General features: G+C 44.2%; 1 protein-coding gene across 1 annotated transcript in view; it reads right to left on the minus strand.

Annotated features, from left to right (window-relative positions):
• The window catches only part of WDFY1 (WD repeat and FYVE domain containing 1), a 41,550-nt gene extending 23,976 nt beyond the window's left edge, over positions 1-17,574 (minus strand). The window contains exons 1-2 of the mRNA XM_059703332.1: positions 17,341-17,574; positions 2,214-2,281 (exon numbers count right to left, since the gene is read on the minus strand). Coding sequence (XP_059559315.1) covers positions 2,214-2,281; positions 17,341-17,519 — 247 coding nt within the window. The 5' untranslated portion in view covers positions 17,520-17,574. The remainder of the gene's footprint in view (positions 1-2,213; positions 2,282-17,340) is intronic.
• Between the last annotated feature and the right edge of the window lie 3,524 nt (positions 17,575-21,098).

The following is a 21,098-nucleotide window of genomic DNA, read 5'->3' on the forward strand; positions in this document are numbered from 1 at the left end:
GGAATTCCAACCACAAGCAACCCAGTAACCCCTCTGGTCTCAGTTTCCTCATCTACTAATGGTGGAAATATCTACCTTCTCAAGTTGCTGTGATGATTTCATAAAGTGACATTATTTTTTACAAAGGCATGAGGCACACAGTAGATTCAGGAACTAAGAGTTACCATTTCTCTTCAGCTAAAGCAGATTCTGAAAGTTATCTTTGTTATGGGAAGAAACATTCTGAAACATAATCGGACCACATAGAGCAATATGCTAAGGTCCGGCTCGCTGATCACAGTCAGGTCATAGGAAAAAGTCTTAATTGGTGGCTGACCACTAAAATGTCCTAAATTGGGTAATCTACAGATAGTTTTAAGAGCCAACATGGCACTTTTCTTCTCATATTTTGAATTTATTTTTAAAATGAAAGTCATCCTAAAATAGGCAAGCAATTATTTCTCATAATTCATTCATTGTTTTCTTCTGGCAATGTTCCTGCAGTTTTATCAGCAGATACATCTCCAGATGGATGCAATAAAGAAGCTTCCAGAAGCAACAAGCCAAATATGTGTAGGTATAAACATGCAGGGGTCAGCCACCAACAGCAGAGATGCTGGGCCTGTTTGCTCCAGTTTTTACTGGTCTCTACAGCCACAGTGTTCTGGGAGCTACTTCCAGAAGGTACCATTAAGCCAAGTTGGCAAGGGATGGCCAAAGCCTCGTGCCCAGGACCTAAGAGCCATGGAAGAGTACTCACTTCTGCTGCCACTGGAAGTCTAAAAGAAACCCTTTTTGGTTGGGTAGACGGTGGGCTCAGAGGCCCAGGATGTCCCACCCACCTCTGACCCCTGCTCCAAACAAACTCCCCAAGTAAATTTATCAAATGGCTCCATGAGCACCTTTATTAAGACACTGGTCCTTCATATTTCAGAAGAGTGACCAAGGTTATGCATCCACGGCATATGGAAACAGGAGATACTACTGCTTGCTCCAATCAATACGATTGGGTTTTCTTCTAGTGCACTCTGTATTATAAAGCTTTATGGTGCCTTTTACATAGTTATCTCTATAGCAGTAGTCCAAAAAGTCTACTTCATTTTCACTGAAAGATTACCAAGACAGGGGGGCTGAGGAGGCTGCCCAAGCTGCAAGTGGAAGACAGAACAAATGAAAATCCTGACAAACCACTCATGTTTTGTAGTAACTGACCACAGGGCCTGGACAATGCATGTTCATGGGAATAAAAGTGCAGGTGCCTGGGAGGGTGGGTGGCTCATGCAGACCGTGGGAATGTGCTGAATAACTGGCTACTCTGTGTGTACAACTCCACTGCCTCTGCCACAACTCTTAAGAAAGTTGTCACCAGTGTCCGGAACAACTGGCAAGAGGTCTTTTAGGAGAACTTCATAATGGTCTTCAGAAGTAAAACCATTAAGCATGCCCCACAGCCTTTCTTTTTTTCCCAGGGGACCCTCTAAATACTGGAACACTTAAATGAGGAAAATCCCTTATTCAGGACCAAGTCACAGGAAATGAGCAGCTCTGGATGCTTCTGTGTGGCCATTTGGGACAGGAGGGCTCCACCCCAGCTGGGCCTGGTGGGGTCCAGGCATCCTCCACAGGGCTCTCTTTTGCAGAAAGGATGGAGAAAGGAAGTGGGAGAGGATGGTGATGCGGCTTAGATCTGCATGACGGGCTAGAACTTAAATGTAACTTTATGTCACTTTAGCTCAGGGCTGTCTTAAAAACCTCAATGCAAAAGACTGATCTAGATTTATTTTTAGAACACATTTAGCTACTGAGAAAATTTTCTTTTTAGAATGTGCAGTACTTTGGGCCTAATCTCCCATTGGAACCCAGAGGTTTGTGAAAAGGTTGGGCACAAGGCTGGTTATGAGGGCACAGAAAGTCAGTATCAGCTATTACTAAGTACTAAGTCACTACTAGTTTAAGTTAGCAAAATTAAGGAAAACTGGGGGTGGGGTTGGGAGGGGCATGTCCTCCCTCCACCCCCTCCAGTTTTGCTCAAGGTTGCTTCAGTTAAGCCAGTAGACCCAACTTCCTGCAAAAGAAAAGCAGTCTTCCTGCAGTTAGGCACCTCCAGTGGGAGGGGTTAGGCAACTGGGAAACTCGTTCTGAAATCTAGCAGCACTTTTTAATAGACATTTTGAAATTTAAATCACCACAGACATTAGAGACATGTTCACTGAGTGAAACAGCTCCCTACTTACAGGCCATTGTGTGGTAAATGCTGGGCCAGTACTGGCCGCTGTCTCTCTTCAGCCATACTCGGATGGTTCTGTGGAGGGAAAAAAAGCACATAGTACTTTTATCTTCTTTATGCTCCTGTAAAACTTACTTATTTTTAATACTATGTCCCAGCTGACCTTGAACACATAGGTAGGCAAAGGTAGGTTTACCATTGTAAGTATGCAAACAGAGCTAATAGTTATTGTATTAATCAGAACCTGCTTGTCTTTTTCCATATGAACAACTGTAAACCTACTTTTGCCCGCTCCCGTACACACACACACACACACACACACACACACACTCACCCAGTATATAGTACGTTTCAACATAAAGTACATAACTACATATATACATATATATATACATACATATTAAATATGGTTACATATAGTATGACCATATGTGGTAAGTTATGTAGTAATTAGGAGTCAGGTTTGAAATAACTTTAACGTACATAAAATGCTCATGATATATAGTGATCAACATATAAAGAAAACTAAGCATTCACTTGCTTTTCTTGATAAAACTGAGTGTGAATTTGGTCGCCTGACACCTGAGCCAGTGAGGGGAGCCGTAGATCTGTGTGGAAGGGGACATTCCTGGAGAAGCAGGAGATGTGTGTACAGAGCAGAGGCCAGGCCTGGCTGGCTCAGCGGAACTCCCAGTCTCCATCCCTGGGAGGAAGCCATTCCACCCCAGGCCTCGGGGCCCCGCTTTCATCAGAGAACACACAGGAAGACCAGGAAATCCGGTGCATAAGGCAGGAAAATGACAAATCGCCAAAGTTAAATATTCCAGCTTATCACCTCAAGAACAACAGGGAATACTGTGACCCTGGCACCCTGGTTCGTCCCTTCACAGAACCGCCTCACAGCTCTGGGCCTCTTCCTCTCCTGAACCCGAGGCCTCCCGCTGCCCCCACCCTCCAGCACAGCCATGCTCTGTCTTATGTCCCTTGCTGTCAGCGGTGCCACAATCATCCCTGCATCCTTAACAGTAATACAGATCCCGGCACCCAGCCAGCACTGGATCAATGTTCACAACCTTGAACTAAAATACATTAAGATAAAGTTGACACTGTGTGTGTCCATTCGGATTGAAGTTCAAGACAAGTAAGACTGGTCCATGAGGATACAATGTTTGCTCCTGGGGAGCACAGAATGCAAAGGAATACAAAGGAACTTGCTAGGATGATGAATGGCAAGCTGTGGGGAGATGGTTACATGGGTGCCTGCATTTGTCAGAACTTGTCCAACCACACTGAGGAGCTGTGCAGACTACTGCATAGGATTAGGTTGTAATGAAAGAAAACAAAGACTAGATATTGACCTTCAGTCATCAACATAAATCAGATGATAAATCAGATGGCCCAGCAGCACGGTGGGCATGACGCTGTTTGGTATGTGAACTGGATCTGGCCTTCCTGTAGGAGCAGGCATTTGTACAGCACACCTTGGTCATAACAGAAACTTTGCCAAGCTGAATGGCTCAGAATTTTTCTTTACATCCCACACCTAATCACAATGGGCTAGACCAGAAATGGGCATCTAATCCCAGGTGGATAAATCGGTTCCTTCCCTGGGAAATTGGAAACCAGGAGAGAAAAGAATAGATCAGCGTGTCTCCAGTAGTTGAAATGGCTGTTTGTGGTCATATGTTTTGCAACTGGGACTGGAGGATTGTGTACATCAAAAAAGAGAAAGACTTATAGAGAGAAGCAGGAAAGAGCTGAAGAGTCGTGGTAGAAAATCCATCACGCTGACTGCTCCTGAGGCCAAGCTATGTCCCCCAACCTCCTTAGCAGAAACACCCACAGTGGCTTAACCCCGCCTGCATTAGTTCTGTTGTTTGCATGTACTAATATACTTTGCATGAGACACCAAGAAAAATCCCAAATAAAGCCTCTTCATTCAAACACCATTTAATAAGGTAAGATAATCAGGCAGGCTTTTTTTGAGGTACCCATATTGTGACAGGATGTTCTAGAAAATCCATGTTCACATCCAAAATTAAAAGAGAGAGGGCGATCAGACTAAAGCATGTATTAACAGACCTTTGATTTTTACAGTTTGTAATTCAACATCTTCATTCAAAATGTATCACTCTTTGAGGTAACGTTTAAACCACTCTTGTTACTTGTGGGTTCTTGGTTACTGTTCATGACTACTTGGCTTTCTTCTTTCACAAACCTCAAAGATTATAACTTTTTCATAATATGCCTTTTTCCAGTTTGGAACAATTTAAACCAAGTTATGAGAAATTCTTAATGGCATGGGAAAATATTCACAACACGATGTTAAGTGAAAGAAAATTGATAAATGCAGTATGATAACAACCTTATTTTAAAATGCAATCTGACCAAACGCCTAGATCCAACGACCATTTTATAGGAAATACAGAGAAACATAATAAACACTAATACAGGGGTGCATTTAGCAAAAATCAAGATTGCAGGAAAGTCTATGGATAAATGACCCAGTTTTTTCTGCAAATAATTTGCCAGGGAGGAAAAAGAGATGAAAGACCAGCCTGTAATTAAAGAGGTTTAAGAGGCATATCAAGCAACCACAATGCACAGACTTATCTGGATTCTGAGTCAATCAAACTGTTAAATACACGTATGTCACTATGAAACAATTGAAAATATAAACACTGACTATATATTTCCTTATTTAAAAGGTACTGTTCTTTAGGTGTGATAATGGTGTTGCCGATTTTTGCTTGTTTGTTTTTTTAAGAAGCAATCATTCCTAAAGAAGACGCTGGCCCTTGTTCTCAGCATGCCCAACACAGTGCAGCTTCCTCTCAGGTTGCCTGGTCCACCTTGGGCATGTCAACTAGCAGCTGCCTCTCCCAAGGAGCTGTGCATCCCATTGCCCTGTGCTCAGAGCCCACCAGGGGTTGGTTGCCTCAAATCAGGGGTTCAACAGACCCAGACCCTGCATCCCAGGGAGATATGATCCCCAAGTGGCCCAACAGGAGGAGCTCAGGTTATATTTCTAAGCCCACCTCGCCCACCAAGAACTTTCCTCCCCAGTGTATCTGGGCACATCGCAGGATGGGTGCTACTGTAGTATGACTCCCTCATCAAAAATAATGCAGTAGAAGCTCACAAGGATGATCCCTAGGCCTGAGCTACCAACACTAGATAACACTTTGTTGACTATATACTATGTCACTTCACATAGGATGCTTACAGATACATTTTATTACTTACGTTCAACATAGGGGATGAAGCCAAGGGAATTGCAGTAAGTGAAAAGCCAATTTCCCTCAAAACATTAACTCTGACCAAGAACTCTGCTCCATTTCCAGAGATGGAGAGGCCAACCAAGGCACTTGAAGGTCAGAGCGTCATGCAGTGCCTCATCTGCCTCAAGTTCACTGGCCTTCACTCACACAGGATCACAAAGGGGGTGAGCCTGTTAGTTACCTATCTGTTAGGTTTATTTAAGTGTCTACAGAGCAGAATGCTGGCGCACTGTAAAATCCTTCAAATCAACCCCAAAGTGTGGATCATGAATTCGCAGGGAGCTCAACAGAGGACTCAAAGAGATAGAGGACTCAATCGAGGGCACATGCTCTTCCCTGTGTCCCCTTGAGAGAAGAGCCGAATCAGACAATAAAGGAGCCCGTTGTGAGCCAGGAGTCCGCTCTGAGCTGGAAGCCTTAAAGGTTGTCTGCTCCAACCACTCATCTAACCTAGAAAAGTCAAATTTTAATTTCATGCAGCGTCAGAATATTTAAACTAGCCCAAGGTCAAAGTGGAACCTGCCTAGACCCCAGCATTTTTGAAACAGTATTATTCCCTTGGGACAAGCATCAGTACCACAACTTGGTCTGTATCCAGCTAACACACTAGGGAATTAGTAAGACTTAAATTATCTCTTGGGGTGTTTCATTTAAAGATTGTTAATCACATCCAGGCTGAGAGAAGACCAACCTTACTTAGGAACCAGGTTCCAAACTGGGCACTCGACCTTGACAGTCAGCTCTACCTCTGTATTCACACCTTCTACCTGGAATTCCCTTCCTTCAGTTTTTCAAGCCATAGTCTTTCCCTTCCTTGAACAATGCATTAAAATCCCCCACTTTCAAGATTAAAGCAAAACAATGTTAAATTTGACCCCTAACACTCTAGCACTCCCAAGAACCTACTTAAGTTGTGTAATTACCACTAACTAAAACAGGAATTCGTTTTGTGTTTTCTGCAGACTATGTTTCACTGGTTTACTAAATGGGTGTAAAAACAGGCTTAGGCTTGGCTGCTTATTAAAAAGTTAAATTTATTTAAGTGTCTAAAGAATAGAGTGCTGGCGCATTCTAAAATCCTTCAAATCAACCCCAAAAGTGTGGATCATGAATTCGCAGGGAGCTCAACAGACAAAAAAATTACTATTCAGATTGGAAGCAAAATCCCCTATTCAAAAAATTGAAAGCAACACAATAATACAGTCTAGTAACATTTTACAGGAGCAAACTATTAAAAACTCTAGGATGATATTAATAAACCATATAATCACTAAAGTGTCAAGATAAGATGGCTTCATTTTTACAAAAACCACAATATATTCCACCTTGATGAATATCTAAGCCGCTCTCGCTACTCAGATAAAACAGCTTAACTTTTCCTTAATGTGTTGACAACTTTACACCCACTCACCTAAACTCATTTTATGTTTTTCTTGCTCCTTATTCTATCCATATTTCTAGTGGATAGATTTTCTTTAGTATTCCAAGACGATGTCTATCTGAAAAAAAGTCTTCTTTTAAACCAAAACCTGAGGAACATGGTCATTCTGTGCCAAGCTCTATTTTTAAGTTATTTTAAAACAATAGTCTGATATTTTTCCAAAAGGCACTTAGAAAGGAAATGTGTCATTTCTTTCAGGGCCTACAGACATGTTTTCCCAACTTCCCCGTGCTGCTAATATCCCCGTGAAGGACTCTACCACCACCCTCCTTGACCTTTAGTCAGAGAAGGACAGACTCACATGTAGCTGCAGTATCTGTCATGGGTAGACAAGGAAAGGCATCTTTATGTAATGTTATGTATACACCAGAGACCCAGTGCACGAAAATTTGTGCACTCGGCGGGGGAGGGGGATATCTTGCAGTCCAGGAGCCCTTGGGGGATATCCCACCACTGCCGCTGCACTCACCAGCCGTGAGCCCGGCTTCTGGCTGAGTGGCGCTCCCCCTGTGGGATCGCACTGACCACCAGGGGGCAGCTCCTGCATTGAGCATCTGCCCCCTGGTGGTCAGTGTGCATCATAGCGACCAGTCGTTCTGCCATTCGGTCAATTTGCATATTAGCCTTTTATTAGATAAAAATAACTACAATGTACACCATCCCTTACTTGCCTATCGATGTTCAGCATGGGAGATGACCCACTCATTTTCTAGATAAATGAAATCCCAAAGTTAGATTGTAGTTCTTTATTTTAAATATTTCAGGTTTAAATGTTTTAAAAATGTATTATGGTGTAGGGATAAGCAAAGAAACAGCTGTAAACAATATCAAATGCCATTCCTAGGAGGGTCTCATAATTTTTGGCCAGTACTGTAAATTAGCACTGACTCTTGGGCAAGAATTTTTCAATTTTGTTCCATACAGTGAGAAACACATTTCCCCACCTGATAGTGATAATAATAATGATAATAGTAACAGTAATAACAACAACGATAGATTGATTTAGGAATTCCAGGTTTGGGAAGTGAGTCTGAAGACATTATTTAATAGGAAGAAAAAGAACTATACATTTACAAAGTTCATATGAACATCATTAAAGGACACACACATGGGTGAGCCTGGCTGTGTGACCAGACGGGCTCTCCGGCTGACCCACAGGCTCCTGAACATTGATCTTACTTGCTGGTTTTTTAAAATTTTATTGATTTTTTACAGAGAGGAAGGGAGAGGGATAGTTAGAAACATCGATGAGAGAGAAACATCAACCAACTGCCTCCTGCACACCCCCTACTGGGGATGTGCCCACAACCAAGGTGCATGCCCTTGACCAGAATTGAACCCAGGACCCTTCAGTCCACAGGCCGACGCTCTATCCACTGAGCCAAACCAGTTAGGGCATACTTGCTGTTTTAAGTCACTGAATTTAGAGCTGGTTGGTTACATATCAATAGCTAACTGATACAACATCATCTGTTCCAAAAAAAAAAAAAGTAGTATACCTTTAAGAATACTTGGGAATCTGACATTATGAAAAATAGCCTTTGCTTTAACTGAGTGCTAAGGATTCCAAAGTACTTAGTAAACAAACAACTCCACTTTCACTTTTAATTGAAATACAGGATCCTCACTTTGCACAGATGCTAACTGGAACCCCAAGAAACAGAAGAAATTTCTGTAAAAGCATAAATGAAGTTATCACTCAAATGTTGTTCAATATTTTTCATCCTCTCTACCTTAATTATTATTAAGGATAATAATTCTGTATGTTCTTTTACCTCACTGCAGTAGATACATGAAAAGTAGACTAAAACCCACAGTTCTGATTAAGAATAAAGTATTTATTCCAGGAAGATGAATCTTTGATCTGCTCAGAGATATGCCTGAGGGTCAGACTAGGTAGAGAGGCTCCTTAAATTTCCTCTGGCCCCTTTGTTTCACTCCCTCAAAGAGCTGACTAAAAGGAAGTTAAAAATACAGTACTTTAGGGAATCACCAAATCTATATAAAGCCTCATCTACTTAAGCTGAACACAGTGGGAGCCATGATAGATTTAAAGGATGAATTTTCTTCTGAAAAGCACTGTCTCTCAAGCCAGGAGGCATCTGTGGGTGTTATTATCAATCTCATTTTTAAACCTATAACTCTGTAAGAACACACATTTGGGTTCCGTACGTGTTACTTTCCAGTATGATTACGGTGAAAATCGTGCCCACACCTGAACAGACCGATTCCAATAAGTACACAAGTTGTCTGTAAAATCACAAGGCCAAGTTCCACCACGCCTGACGAATCAGCATTTCTAAAATCAGATATTTTTAAAATTTCTCAAAAAAATCCGAATCACCTCCAAACAGCTAAATGAAAGCAATTTAACCATATTTAAATTATAAACTGATAGAGGGATTATTCAATAAAAGAGAGAATACAGAGTAGAGCATTTGTTACAAATTAAGCCCAAGGACTGATTTCTTTTAAACTCTGAACAAAAATAGTAAGTTTGAGGAAAATGTATTTTCCAGTCACTCTTAGGGTTGCTGCTACTATTTCGTATCTTGATAAATCTCCAAACACTTCTGTTACCTACTACTGCAAAGGACATTTTTTTCCTAGTCTGACAAAGAGGTATAATTCTGGCAGCCTGGACGGATCCTATAACATCAGGATGTTAGCCTGAAAGGGAGAGGAACAGACAGGGTCATCAGCACAGTCTGCTTTTATCAAATAAACAGCAATTTCCTTCAGCCAAGTCTCCTGAACTCTGCCCTCTGCATTCTTGCCGCAGAAAGAAGGCTTTCTCCTTTGGCAGCAAAGAGGGGAAACACAAGATTTTTATTGAATCGGTTATCTAAATGGAAAGGCAGAGGGAAACTAGCCCCTTTTTATAGAGAATTAGATTGGCGATGAAAAATTAGAATTCCCATCCCTTCCACAGTCTGGGGAAGGAATCAGGCAGCTTGGAGGGCCCATGGCAATGAGGGTGCTCTGTGGATTTCCTGCTCGCAGATGTTTATGGGGGTGAAGGCGGTGGGGACCACTTTTGTGGCATCTGCACCAGAACCTAAGCCAGTAACTCCTCTCCTAAAGCCAGATGGCTGGTTATCTACCTGGAGACAAATGTGCTTTTTACTCGAGAAACAAATCCTGCTGTTACCTTTTCTCTTAGCAACAAAATGATTTCCTGTGAGCTCTTTGCCACCAGGAAGGCTAAAACCATCCCCATCTCTGAAAAGCAGGAGCCATCCAGATAGGACCGAGTCAGTGCGGGGGTCCAGGAAACAAGGTTTCTTAACTTGCAATCAAAACAAAACAAAACAAAAAAACAAAGTTCCAACTCTATCACTAGTCTTGAAACACAAGGTTAAACCAGCCAAAACGCTTGAGGCAGAAAGGAAGAGTAGCCTGTTTTAACTCCCACCTTCCACGCTCCCTTATTCCTACAGGTATGCTGGCTGATTCACGGAGTTAACATTTGAGAGACCGTGGAACACCGCTTTCCTGGTAAAGTCTGCAGTTCGGGCAGGTGCTAGTGGAGGGTGTCTACGTGACCAGCCCTGACTAAACCCTGGATCCTGAGAATCTCATGAGCTTCCTGGGATAGTTTTTCACCCATGTGGTCAGAACTCCATCCTGGAGGAAAGCAGCCCCTCCCGTGTGACTGCGGGGGGGGTGGGGGGGGGGTGAGGACTCAAGGAAGCTCCTGCCTGTTTTCCTCTGGACTTCACCCATACCTCCCCTCGCTGATTTGGTTTTATGTCCTTTTGCTGTAATGAATCATGACCACAAGGACCAGCATATGGTGGTGGTCTTGGATCCCCTAGTGCATCAGGGCAAAGATTTTACAAGGGAAAATATGACTGGCGTGACGTGTAAGTGAACAAATATGGAAATGATGAAAAGGCGTGACTCAGTTATAACTCAGGTCTGTAAGTGACCCCCAAAATGGTACTGTCCTATTCAGAAGGGAAATTTTTATTTGTGATGAAACTCCAGTAGTAAGGTAGGTGGCAATGAAAATAATAATAGTCAAAACATCAGTGCTTTCTCTGTGCTAGGCACTGTTCCATGTGCTTTACATAGTATATCAAAACCCTATGAGTAGGTACTATTATTATCTCCATTTTGCAAATGAGAAAACTATAAGTAACCAGCCCAGTGTCTCATGGGATTCAAACTCGGGCAACCTGGATGCAGAATCTTTTTTTAACCATGCCATAAAAAGAAAATGAATGGAACAATGAGGGACCACTCTCACAGCAGAGGAATAAGGGCATTCCCACCCAGGCTGCCTGACTTCTCGCTTTTTCACTTTACTTTATAACACAAATTAAGGGGTCTACTTTTCCACACTGGAGATGACATAAATACAGCCCTTAGCAGCCTGTTTGGTTTTTTTTTTTTTTGTACAAACTAGCAACTCCTAGCCCCCCAGGCTTTCTTCTGAGCATAACACTTAACCATCAAGTTGTTTATTTAAGATTGTTTCCATATGAACAGTTAGTAAATATACAACTTTCCCCTCAAACTGTCTAAGGCAGCGGTTTTCAACCTGTGGGTCGCAACCCCTTTGGGGGTCGAACGACCCTTTCACAGGGGTCGCCTAAGACCATCGGAAAACAGATATAATTACATATTGTTTTTGTGATTAATCACTATGCTTTAATTATGTTCAATTTGTAACAATGAAATTGGGGGTTACCACAACAGGAGGAACTGTATTAAAGGGTCACGGCATTAGGAAGGTTGAGAACCACTAGTCTAAGGGGTAAGTCGCTTAAGTTAAATCTCTGGCATAACAACAGAAAAGATGCTACCTGGATAGTTTTAAAAATTGGTTTTCTGTAATCTTGTTTATCAGTCTAAGTGCAATATCCTAAAATATTTTAACAAACACAAGGTCTGTCTATGTTTGACTTAGGCCAGGAAAAACTCAGTTTCTTCTGCAAGATTTCTGCAAATCAGTCTTGTCCCCAAAGGACACTCATATCCAAACTCTATTTTCAAACATGAAGACAGCCAGTCTACAGCCTTACTTATGCTGCTTTATAATTAAGCTTTACCTTTAAAAAATTCTATCCTTCAACCGACTGATGTCTAAATTTTTGGTGCATTCCGCAGGAAATAAGTTCAAAAGGCAAATGAGCCTCTGTCAAGGGAGTCGGTTCCTGCTGCCTCACCACATTCGTTTCTGTTCTGAAAGCAGAGTTTCATTGTCTGTTTCCCCACCAGGAAAATGACAGCTACCGTTGAAATTCTTCAATTTAATGCTGCAGCTATTTTATTTTTTCAGTTTCCTGACTAGAAAAATAGTCAGACTTTACTGGCTCAAGAATTTGTTTAAACTCTACAAATGTATCATTTTTATACTTTGAAAAGTATGCATGCTCAATTAATCTAGTTCCAAAGTGCATACAACTTAAAACTAAAGTTTAAAATACTAATTTAGGTGTAGCTGGAGAATGAAGTTCAAACAAAAGAGCTTAGGACATTAATAACTCCAACAAAATAGAATTGAGTGCATACAAGAGAGAGAACAAAGCCATTCTCAGTGAACCCTTCCAACATTTCTTTTTTAAATTAATTAATTTTTAAATTAAGTTTATTGGGGTGACATTGGTTAACAGAATCATATAGGTTTCAGGTGTAGATTTCTATGATACAAGATCTTTGGGCTCACTGCTCAAACCTTGACCAGTGATGGCAGCTATGATGGAATTAAGCTCAATATTCTGCACTGGTTGAATACATTTTGGGGGAATTATTTGTATTTAGCTCTGTCATGTATAGTTTGGTTTTACTGGGAAATAGGTGGGTACATGTGAATGACTCAAGGGAAATATATCCCAGAAGCTGACAAAAAAATAAAGTGTATAGCTTTGCCTCCCTGTGGGTCTGGTGCAGGCAAGCACAGTGGCCATTCACACGTCTTTCTTGTGGTTCTCACAGTGGTTCCAGGTTCAGCAGTATCAACATCAACATCACTGGGAACGTGGCAGACGTGCAAACTCTTAGGTTCCACCCCAGACTTACTGAATCAATCTCTGGGGTAGGGCCCAGCCATCTGTGTGTTATCAAGCCCTCCAAGTGAATCTGATGCTCGCTCAAGTTTGAGAGACCAGATAAGCATGTACATTAATTAAGCCTAGACCAGTTTCTCAGCCTTGGCACTAATGGCATTTGGTGCATGATTCCTTTTATGAAGGACTGTCCTGTGCCTTATAGAATGCTGAGCAGCATCCCTACCTTCTACCTACTAGGTGCCACCTCCTCCAGTGGTGACAACCCAAATGTCTCCAGATATTGCCAGATGTCCCCTGGGGGACAAAATCACTTCTGGCTGAGAATCACTGGCCTAGAGTTTAGAGAAATGGACACTAAATTAAGGACAACCCTTACATCTTCCACTTTTCCTCTCCAAATGCTATCAGCCATTCTCACTGCTTTTCTTAAAAAAAAAAAAAAAATACACACACACACACACACACATTGATTTCAGAGAGGAAGGGAGAGGGAGAGAGAGATAGAAACATCAATGATGAGAGAGAACCATTGATCAGCCACCTTCTGCACGCCCTACACCAGGGATCAAGTCCACAGCCCGAGCATGTGCCCTGGCCAGGAATCAAACTGTGACCTCCTGGTTCATAGGTCGACACTCAACAACTAAGCCATGCCAGCTGGGCCTCACTGCTTTTAACTTTATAAATGAATTAACTTCAGCTGGCCCTACTTCAATGGCTAAAAGTTATGTTACTTTTCTGAGCATTAAAGCAGAAGTTGTAGACAAAAGGTGTGAGCCAATCTTTTTAAACCCTGAAAACTAGTATAAAGGAAGGATAATTGATTCATAGCAAAAGGTACTATCCTAATATTTTACACTTACTGCCATAATAGTGAATCACTGACTGATATTGCCTGGACTCAATTTCTCCAAATTCGTAGAAAAACTGGATGCATAGCAGAAAGAATTAGAGCCTCAAAGTCAGACCTAGTTTCAAATCTCAGTCCTATTATTTACTAGCTACGTGACCATAGGCAGTTATTTCAATGTCTCTTGTACCTAAGTTTCTAAACTGTCAAATGTCCATTGCAATAGGATGTATATCCAATAACACTCCGGGGGGGGGGGGGGGGGCTGCGACAGACCCTGCAATTAAATGCATTGCTATTTCTGCAGTAAAACATAAATCCACATTGCATGGGATAAAGATTACAAATAGTCTCACCTATTCAGGTCAAGTTTTAGCACCAATGAGTTTTCAGGCCTAACTTACAAAAAAAAAAAAAGAAAACAAAAAACCAAACAAACCAAAAACCCCACACTTTTACCTTTTAAGAATGTACTGGATTTTGGAACTGCTGGTAAGGGAAGGTGACTGCTCCCGCCTCCTGGGGAGATGTGAGGATTGGATGTGGTAACCTACATAAGGTCCAATTCTGTACTGACACAGAGAAGGGACTTTTAAAAGGTTAGCTAGCTACTGTTATTTCAAAACTACAAATTCTACCATGGCATCTGCTTGCTTGGAACTCTGATGGTTCTTCACTGCCTACAAAATAAAGTCCAAATTCTGAGGAGTGGCCCACAACGAAGTAAGTCCCTTCCAAAACTGGACACAGGACGTTCCAGCTCACATTACTCTCCCTGCCATGGCCACCAATACACCTTTTGCTTTGGTCACGTAGAAATAACTGGTTCTTTATTCCCTCCTGTTCGTTCCCTCTGCCTGGAAGATAGATGTGCAACCTCCTTCCTTCACACTGACCACTCCTCCATCCAATGACACCTCCCCTAGAAGGCTCTCCTTGAACCCTGGCCCTCACCTAATGACACTCCTTCCTCCGTCTTCCCAGCACCCTGGATGCTGAGAGCACAGGGCCATCTCTTTACCACACTGCCCAGCCCTTTGGAAACAGCAATTTTGGAGTCAGGTGTCTTTTATCCCACAGGTCCGTACACAGTAAGTGTTCAATAAATGCTTGTTGGATGAATAAGGGCGGTCAGCAGTCCATTTCCTCAATATGTTGGTTCCATCAGGTCAGGGGCCATAAAAATCAATCAATCAGAGGTTACATGAGGGCAGGTTTTTTTGTGTGTTTTTTTTAATTGATTTTTTACAGAGAGGAAGGGAGAGGGATAGAGAGTTAGAAACATCGATGAGAGAGAAACATCGATCAGCTGCCTCCTGCACACTCCCTACTGGGTATGTGCCCGCAACCAAGGTACATGCCCATGACCGGAATCGAACCTGGGATCCTTGAGTCCGCAGGCCAACGCTCTATCCACTGAGCCAATCCGGTTAGGGCGAGGGCAGGTTTTTGATCCCTGTTGTGTCCCCGTGGCCTGGTACTCTATAAGCACAGCTTTTCTACATATATGAATGATTGAAGAGTATGATACATATTTATGACAATGTAAAACAAACCACCACGACCAACAACAACAAAACACAAGCCCATAGCATGTCCTTTCATTAAATCTCACAAAATGTGGCATTGGCTTAAAAGGTTGTCCCACCTCCAAGGAAGTTCCATAGGCCTGAAACACAAATCAGAATCCCAAGGTGCCAGCCCGCACCTGGTCCAGTCATCTACCAGGGCCCTCCAGTGCCCGAGTGGAAACATGAGCTGATCTAAGGATCCCCCAGAACATTTCTGACCCAGAGCAGCTATGGAATCACTTCCCATAAAACATTTATCAGCCCTGCTCCTGGCCAATAATCTCAAATATTCAGCAATTTACCCAACTTGCATGAGTCATAAATAAAATATTTTACTGAATAAAAAACCAGCTAACTTTTATGAAGTGCCTCCACCTATGTTCATATCATGCAAACATCATTCAGCCCTTTACCTTTTTTTACATTCCCCTTCTCTCCTTCGGACTCCTGCACCCCTCTCTCTCCCACACCCAGGTCCTACCAATCACTCCCCACTTTGTTTGGGGTCAGTAACTTGCAAGCTGGCGGCAAGAGGCCACTACCTGCTCACAATAAATTCACTCCAAAGCAAAATACAGAGGTCAAATAGGCGCTGGGAGCTTCCGGTTCTGGACAGGCTCTCAATGTTAGTTATTTCCAAACATATGATTACAAAAGGCCAGACACTGTGCCTTCGGCTCTCAGAGAACAGCAGTACCTCTGTCTTCCAAAAGAAAGCCTTTTAACTTGTGGAATATCCCCATTTAAGACCACTCATTGTACCAGGGGAATAGTTCAACGCAATAAACATAAGTCATTTCCTCCAAATTCCCACAGTTAAGCAGTAACCCTTCAAATGTTGAGGGTTTTTAAAAGCTCAAGTTCTAACATATATTTCTCCAATCAATCACACAGCCCTGGGAAGACCAGAGAGATGGAGTGGGGAGTGCTGGGTGGCATTTCTGGCTTCACCAATATCTCAATATTTCGGTGACTCTTCACGGGCCTCAGTTTCTTTTTGGGTAAAATGAGAACATCTGATCGGATGGATCAGTGTTTCCCAAAGAACAGTGGGCATTCAATGCAGGACGTCTTAATACAAGAAAGAACTGACTTCGGGTGCACACAGATGAACATGTTTTAGCTATTAGTTTCATTCTTTACGACAAGGGATGCTGGTTTTCCAGGAATGATAGGAATATAAAATTTCCTTGAAAATAAAAACATCTAAGACTTAAAAAAAAAAAAAAAAGAGTCCCCTTTAGAAAAAAACCTAGGCTATTCAGGAAATAAGAGTTCAGGTGGTTCTTGCAGCTGTGCAAAAATAAGTGATCTAGGGCCCTGGGTGCTGCGGAGGGACCTGAGAAGCCGAGGGAAGCAGAAGGGAGAGAGTGGCGGCCCTGGAGGCTCCGCGCCCTCAGGGAATCCCGGACACCAGGGCCCGCGGGCGGGGACCGGCCGCCCGTCCCCCGGCTCTCGAACAGGAGGCTTGGAACTGACCAGGGGGGCAAGGAAAGCCCCCTGAGGTCGGGCAAAATCCCAGAAAGGAGAGGCGGGGACTGGGGTCCCGGGAAGGAGGGGCGGGGTGCGGGGTGCGGGGAGAGGCGCGGCGGGAACGCGAGTCTCGGGCGCACGGGACGGGGATCCCGGGCTGGAGGGGCGCAGTGGGACCGGGACCGGGGGGTGCCGGGCGGGAAGGGCGCAGTGGGACCGAAAACGGGGGTGCCCGGCGGGAGGGGCGCCGGGAACCAGGGTCCCGGAGTGGAGGGGCGTGGCAGGGACCTGAACGGGACCGAGCGGCGGGGACGGGAACTGGAGGGCTGGCGGGTGGGAACCGGGAGTCCCGGCGGACAGGGGCGCGGCGGGCCGCGCGTCCTGGGGACCGGGCCGCCCCGGCGCGCAGAGGGCCGGGCCCGCGGACCCCACCGCCCCCGCACCCCGCCGCCCGCGGGAGAACCGGCCGCCCCGCCGCCCCTCGGCCCCGCGCCGCCAGACCTGTCCTCGCTGGCGGTGATCACGCCGTCCTCCTTGGGGATGAGCAGCGCGGCGGTGACGGCGTCCTGGTGCCCCTCGATCTTGCTCAGCAGCACCGGGCGGCTGCTCTGCGGCCTGGAGTGGATCTCGGCCGCCATGTTCGCGCGGCGGCGGCGGCGGCCTCGGGGAGGGCGGCCCATCAGCTGACCGCGGCGGGCGGGGCGGCCAGACCCGCCGGTTTCGCTGGGGCTCCCGGCCGCGTGGGCGCCGCGCCGTAAGCTCCTGAGCGCTGCGCGGTGGCGCCGTATTTCCTGGGGAAGCAGCGCAGCCACACTTACCAGGCCCTGGAGAGCCCCCGGGGGGCGCCCTTCCAGGAGCAGGGAAAGTTGTCAAGGTTGAAAAAGCAGAGGAAAGGAAGTCCAGCCTAAAGAAAAGCATTATAGGGGGTTATTTACGCCCAACTGAGGACAGTGTCCGGAAAGCAAAATCTCAACAGATGGAGAAAATCTTCCAAAGAATGGCAGTTTTGCATCTTATTTTATACGTTAGCATAACAGGAGGAAACATAAAGAGGGTCACAAGAAATCCATTGGTGGTAGAGTAAGGGGGCAGAAGAAAGCACTGTAGGGAAATCTCTAGGATAAGACAAAAAGTAAAACGGAGAGACATATATACGTCTTTTACATTGGTGGGTACAGCACAGCTAACATCTACAGCAATAGAGATGGTATTGGGGAGGCGGGGAGAAGATAATGTGGGATTCTGTTGTCTCGTGCCCTGTGGGATCTGGAAAAGGAGATTACTCTGACGTTTCAAAGTCTATTATTTAGATGCAAAAAGACAATAGACAAGCTCACCGAAGGTAAAGGTTGGCCTTTGTGTGACTACCCACCATGACTCACTTTTAGTCAGGAATTTTTATGTTCAACAATCCTATGTGGTTACTTTCCATCTCTGAGTTTGTAAGGCCTGACATACAGGCCTCCCCTGAGCTTGTCAGGTTTATTATGTGGCCCCTTTGTTCTGTCCACAAAAAGTGAAGTCCTTTATACAAGAATGGATTGAGCAGTTGGCAGGTAAGAGGACTTGTCCCCCAAACCAGAAAATGATACTAATACATTGTATTCATTCTAAAATGCCATTATTTGGAAGGCACCTTCATTTCAGAGATGTTAATGTGAAAAAATATAGTGCCATTGAGAATCTTTGGCAGATAGTAGGTGACACTAAGTGGTGACTACATAGACACTGACCCAATTTCTTTACATGGAGTATCTCCCCTAATACTGATGACAACCTTAAGAAGTGGAGAGATCATCGCTCTTGCATTCTCATTTTAGAGCTAAGACCACTGAACCAAGGAGAAGTTAAATCGCTTGCTTACGGTCACATCGCTATGAGAAGCAGAAAGGCAGCCCTGACCTCCAGGCGCTGGCCTGGTACTATCAACCAGGGTTGATGTTGCCACGAACTGCCTGGGTGCTCACAGCTCATTCCTATGGAACATAACAGCAGACAAGGTGGCTTCATAAGCATATTTAAACAGCAAGAACATGAATATTGTCCAAGCCACAAAAATGACCAAACATCCCCTAATTCTAGCTAATACGAGTGACTCCTGGTTCTTTACCAATTACAGCATTAGCCTCAGGCTAGTCTTGCTACATCTAGACAAGATTTATTAAGATATCTCTATGTATAAAAGGCTAATATGCTAAGTGTCCCTCCCTCTATCTGACCAGTCACTATGATGCTCACTGACCACCAGGGGGCAGATGTTCAACGCAGGAGCTGCAGTGACTTGGCAGTGGCGGTTCTTGGGTGACATACCCCAGAACCAGAGTGGAGGGAGCCCGACTCGTCACGGGGCATGCGATTCCACCTTCAGCCGTGGGTTATGTTGTTGCTGGGCACTGTTGGCCCCGAATGTGGTTTACTGCACGCTTGCGTTTGCGTTCCACACCATGCACGACAGCAGCTTTGCAGAGTGCCCTCTCGCACTCCAGGACCCCAGCTGCTGGAGGGACCCTGCTCACTCCACAGACGCCTTTCGAGCCACAGTGCCACCCCAGGTGCAGCTGGCTGGGGAGGGACCGTAGGAGGTTGGCTCCAGGGTGTTTCCGGCCCATCTCGCCCAGTTGGCCACCTTCTAATTCAGTGGTCGCCAACCTTTCAGAACTCAGGGACCATCAGTGGTCCATGGACCAAGAGTTGGCAACTGCTGTAAATCTAATTAATTTTCTTTCAATGTGCACGAATCCGTGCACTGGGTCACTAGTCTAATCATAAAATTTATCGCCACTTCCTGACAGTATGCAATCCAGAGGGAAGCCCCTCTTCCTTAAACTCTCCCCAAATCATCTCCTAACACAAATGTGAATCCTTTAAATCCTTCCTTATCACTGACTCCCCTCCAATAGGCAATCAAACCAACTTTTTCAGCTACAGATTGTGCGGAGCCAATATAGGATTAAGCCTCGGACTGACCTGTTGGCCCACAACAGATGTGTTCCTGGTGGCTTTTAGCTGGACAACATCGACCGCAAGTAAGTTAACGAGACATGATTGTGACCCAAGAAGTCATTGACTCCAGAGACCTCCCCTTTCCAGCCCTCCCCACATACTACATTATGTTGACTCCTAAACTGCAGAATTCTGTTAGATCTGCACTGCACAGCTGGGTACCCAGCACTTGAAATGTATCTAGTCCAAACTGAGACATGGTATGAGTAAAAATTTTGTGCAGAAGCAAAAGGATGCAAGATATTTCATTAATAATTTTTATATTGATTACATGTTGAAATGATACATTTTAGATATATTGAACTAAATTAGATATGAACATTAATCTTACCTGTTTCTTCTTATGTTTTAATATGGCTAACAATTTTAAATTATATATGTGGCTCACATAGTATTTCTGCTGGACAGTGCTGTATTGGTACTTACTTATGATGCAGCTAATTTCCATTCATGGATATATTTATTCATCTATGCAACAAAAGTGTATTGTATACCTACTATGTGCCATGCACTGACAAGATGAAAAAGATGTGGTTCTTGTAAGGCTTGTACAGTATAATGGCTAAACAGGCTAATGAACAACTTTTTTTCCCCAACAAAAAATACTTATTTATTATTGAATGTGGGCTGTGAGCCTGGCACCACTCTAAACACAGCAGTGCTTACGTGAGGCCAAAATCGCTTTATCCTTAAAACTTATATTCCAGTGACAGAACCAGATAAGAAAATAAATAAGTTACCTAGTATATTAACAGATGTCAAATGCTGTGGAGAAAATAAAACTGGCAGGGTGAAAGGAACTCTAGGAGGTGCTGCAATTTTACATAGGCTAGTGTGGTAGATCCGGAGATACACTCCCCAGGTGTGACTTCTTGGAAGGAGGGTGGTCAGCAGGTAGTCCCTAGCTTTTCTCTCTTTCGGAGTCTGCCTTAGCTGCAGAGAGCCACTACGGCTCAGCCATGTCCTCCACAGGCAGCCTGAATTCGGTGACTAAATGAGACATGAATGTAAAGGCTTGGCCATTTCAGCCAGACCCAGGACCCACTGATGGGCAACACTGGCTCCAGAACGCTCTCCTGGGTTGGATGAGGCTTTGCCAGGCCTGCACTGCAGCTGACTTTGTAGGCCTACTCCCGTTACACCTCCTTCCTTCACAGCCATGGATCCTAATAAACACTCTGTGCGCCAACCTCTGTGTCAGCATCTGCTTGCAGAGAATGCAACCTGAGACAAATGGCCAGGAAAGGCTTCGTGGA

Source organism: Myotis daubentonii, chromosome 7, assembly GCF_963259705.1.
Source record: "Myotis daubentonii chromosome 7, mMyoDau2.1, whole genome shotgun sequence".
Lineage (NCBI taxonomy): Eukaryota > Metazoa > Chordata > Mammalia > Chiroptera > Vespertilionidae > Myotis > Myotis daubentonii.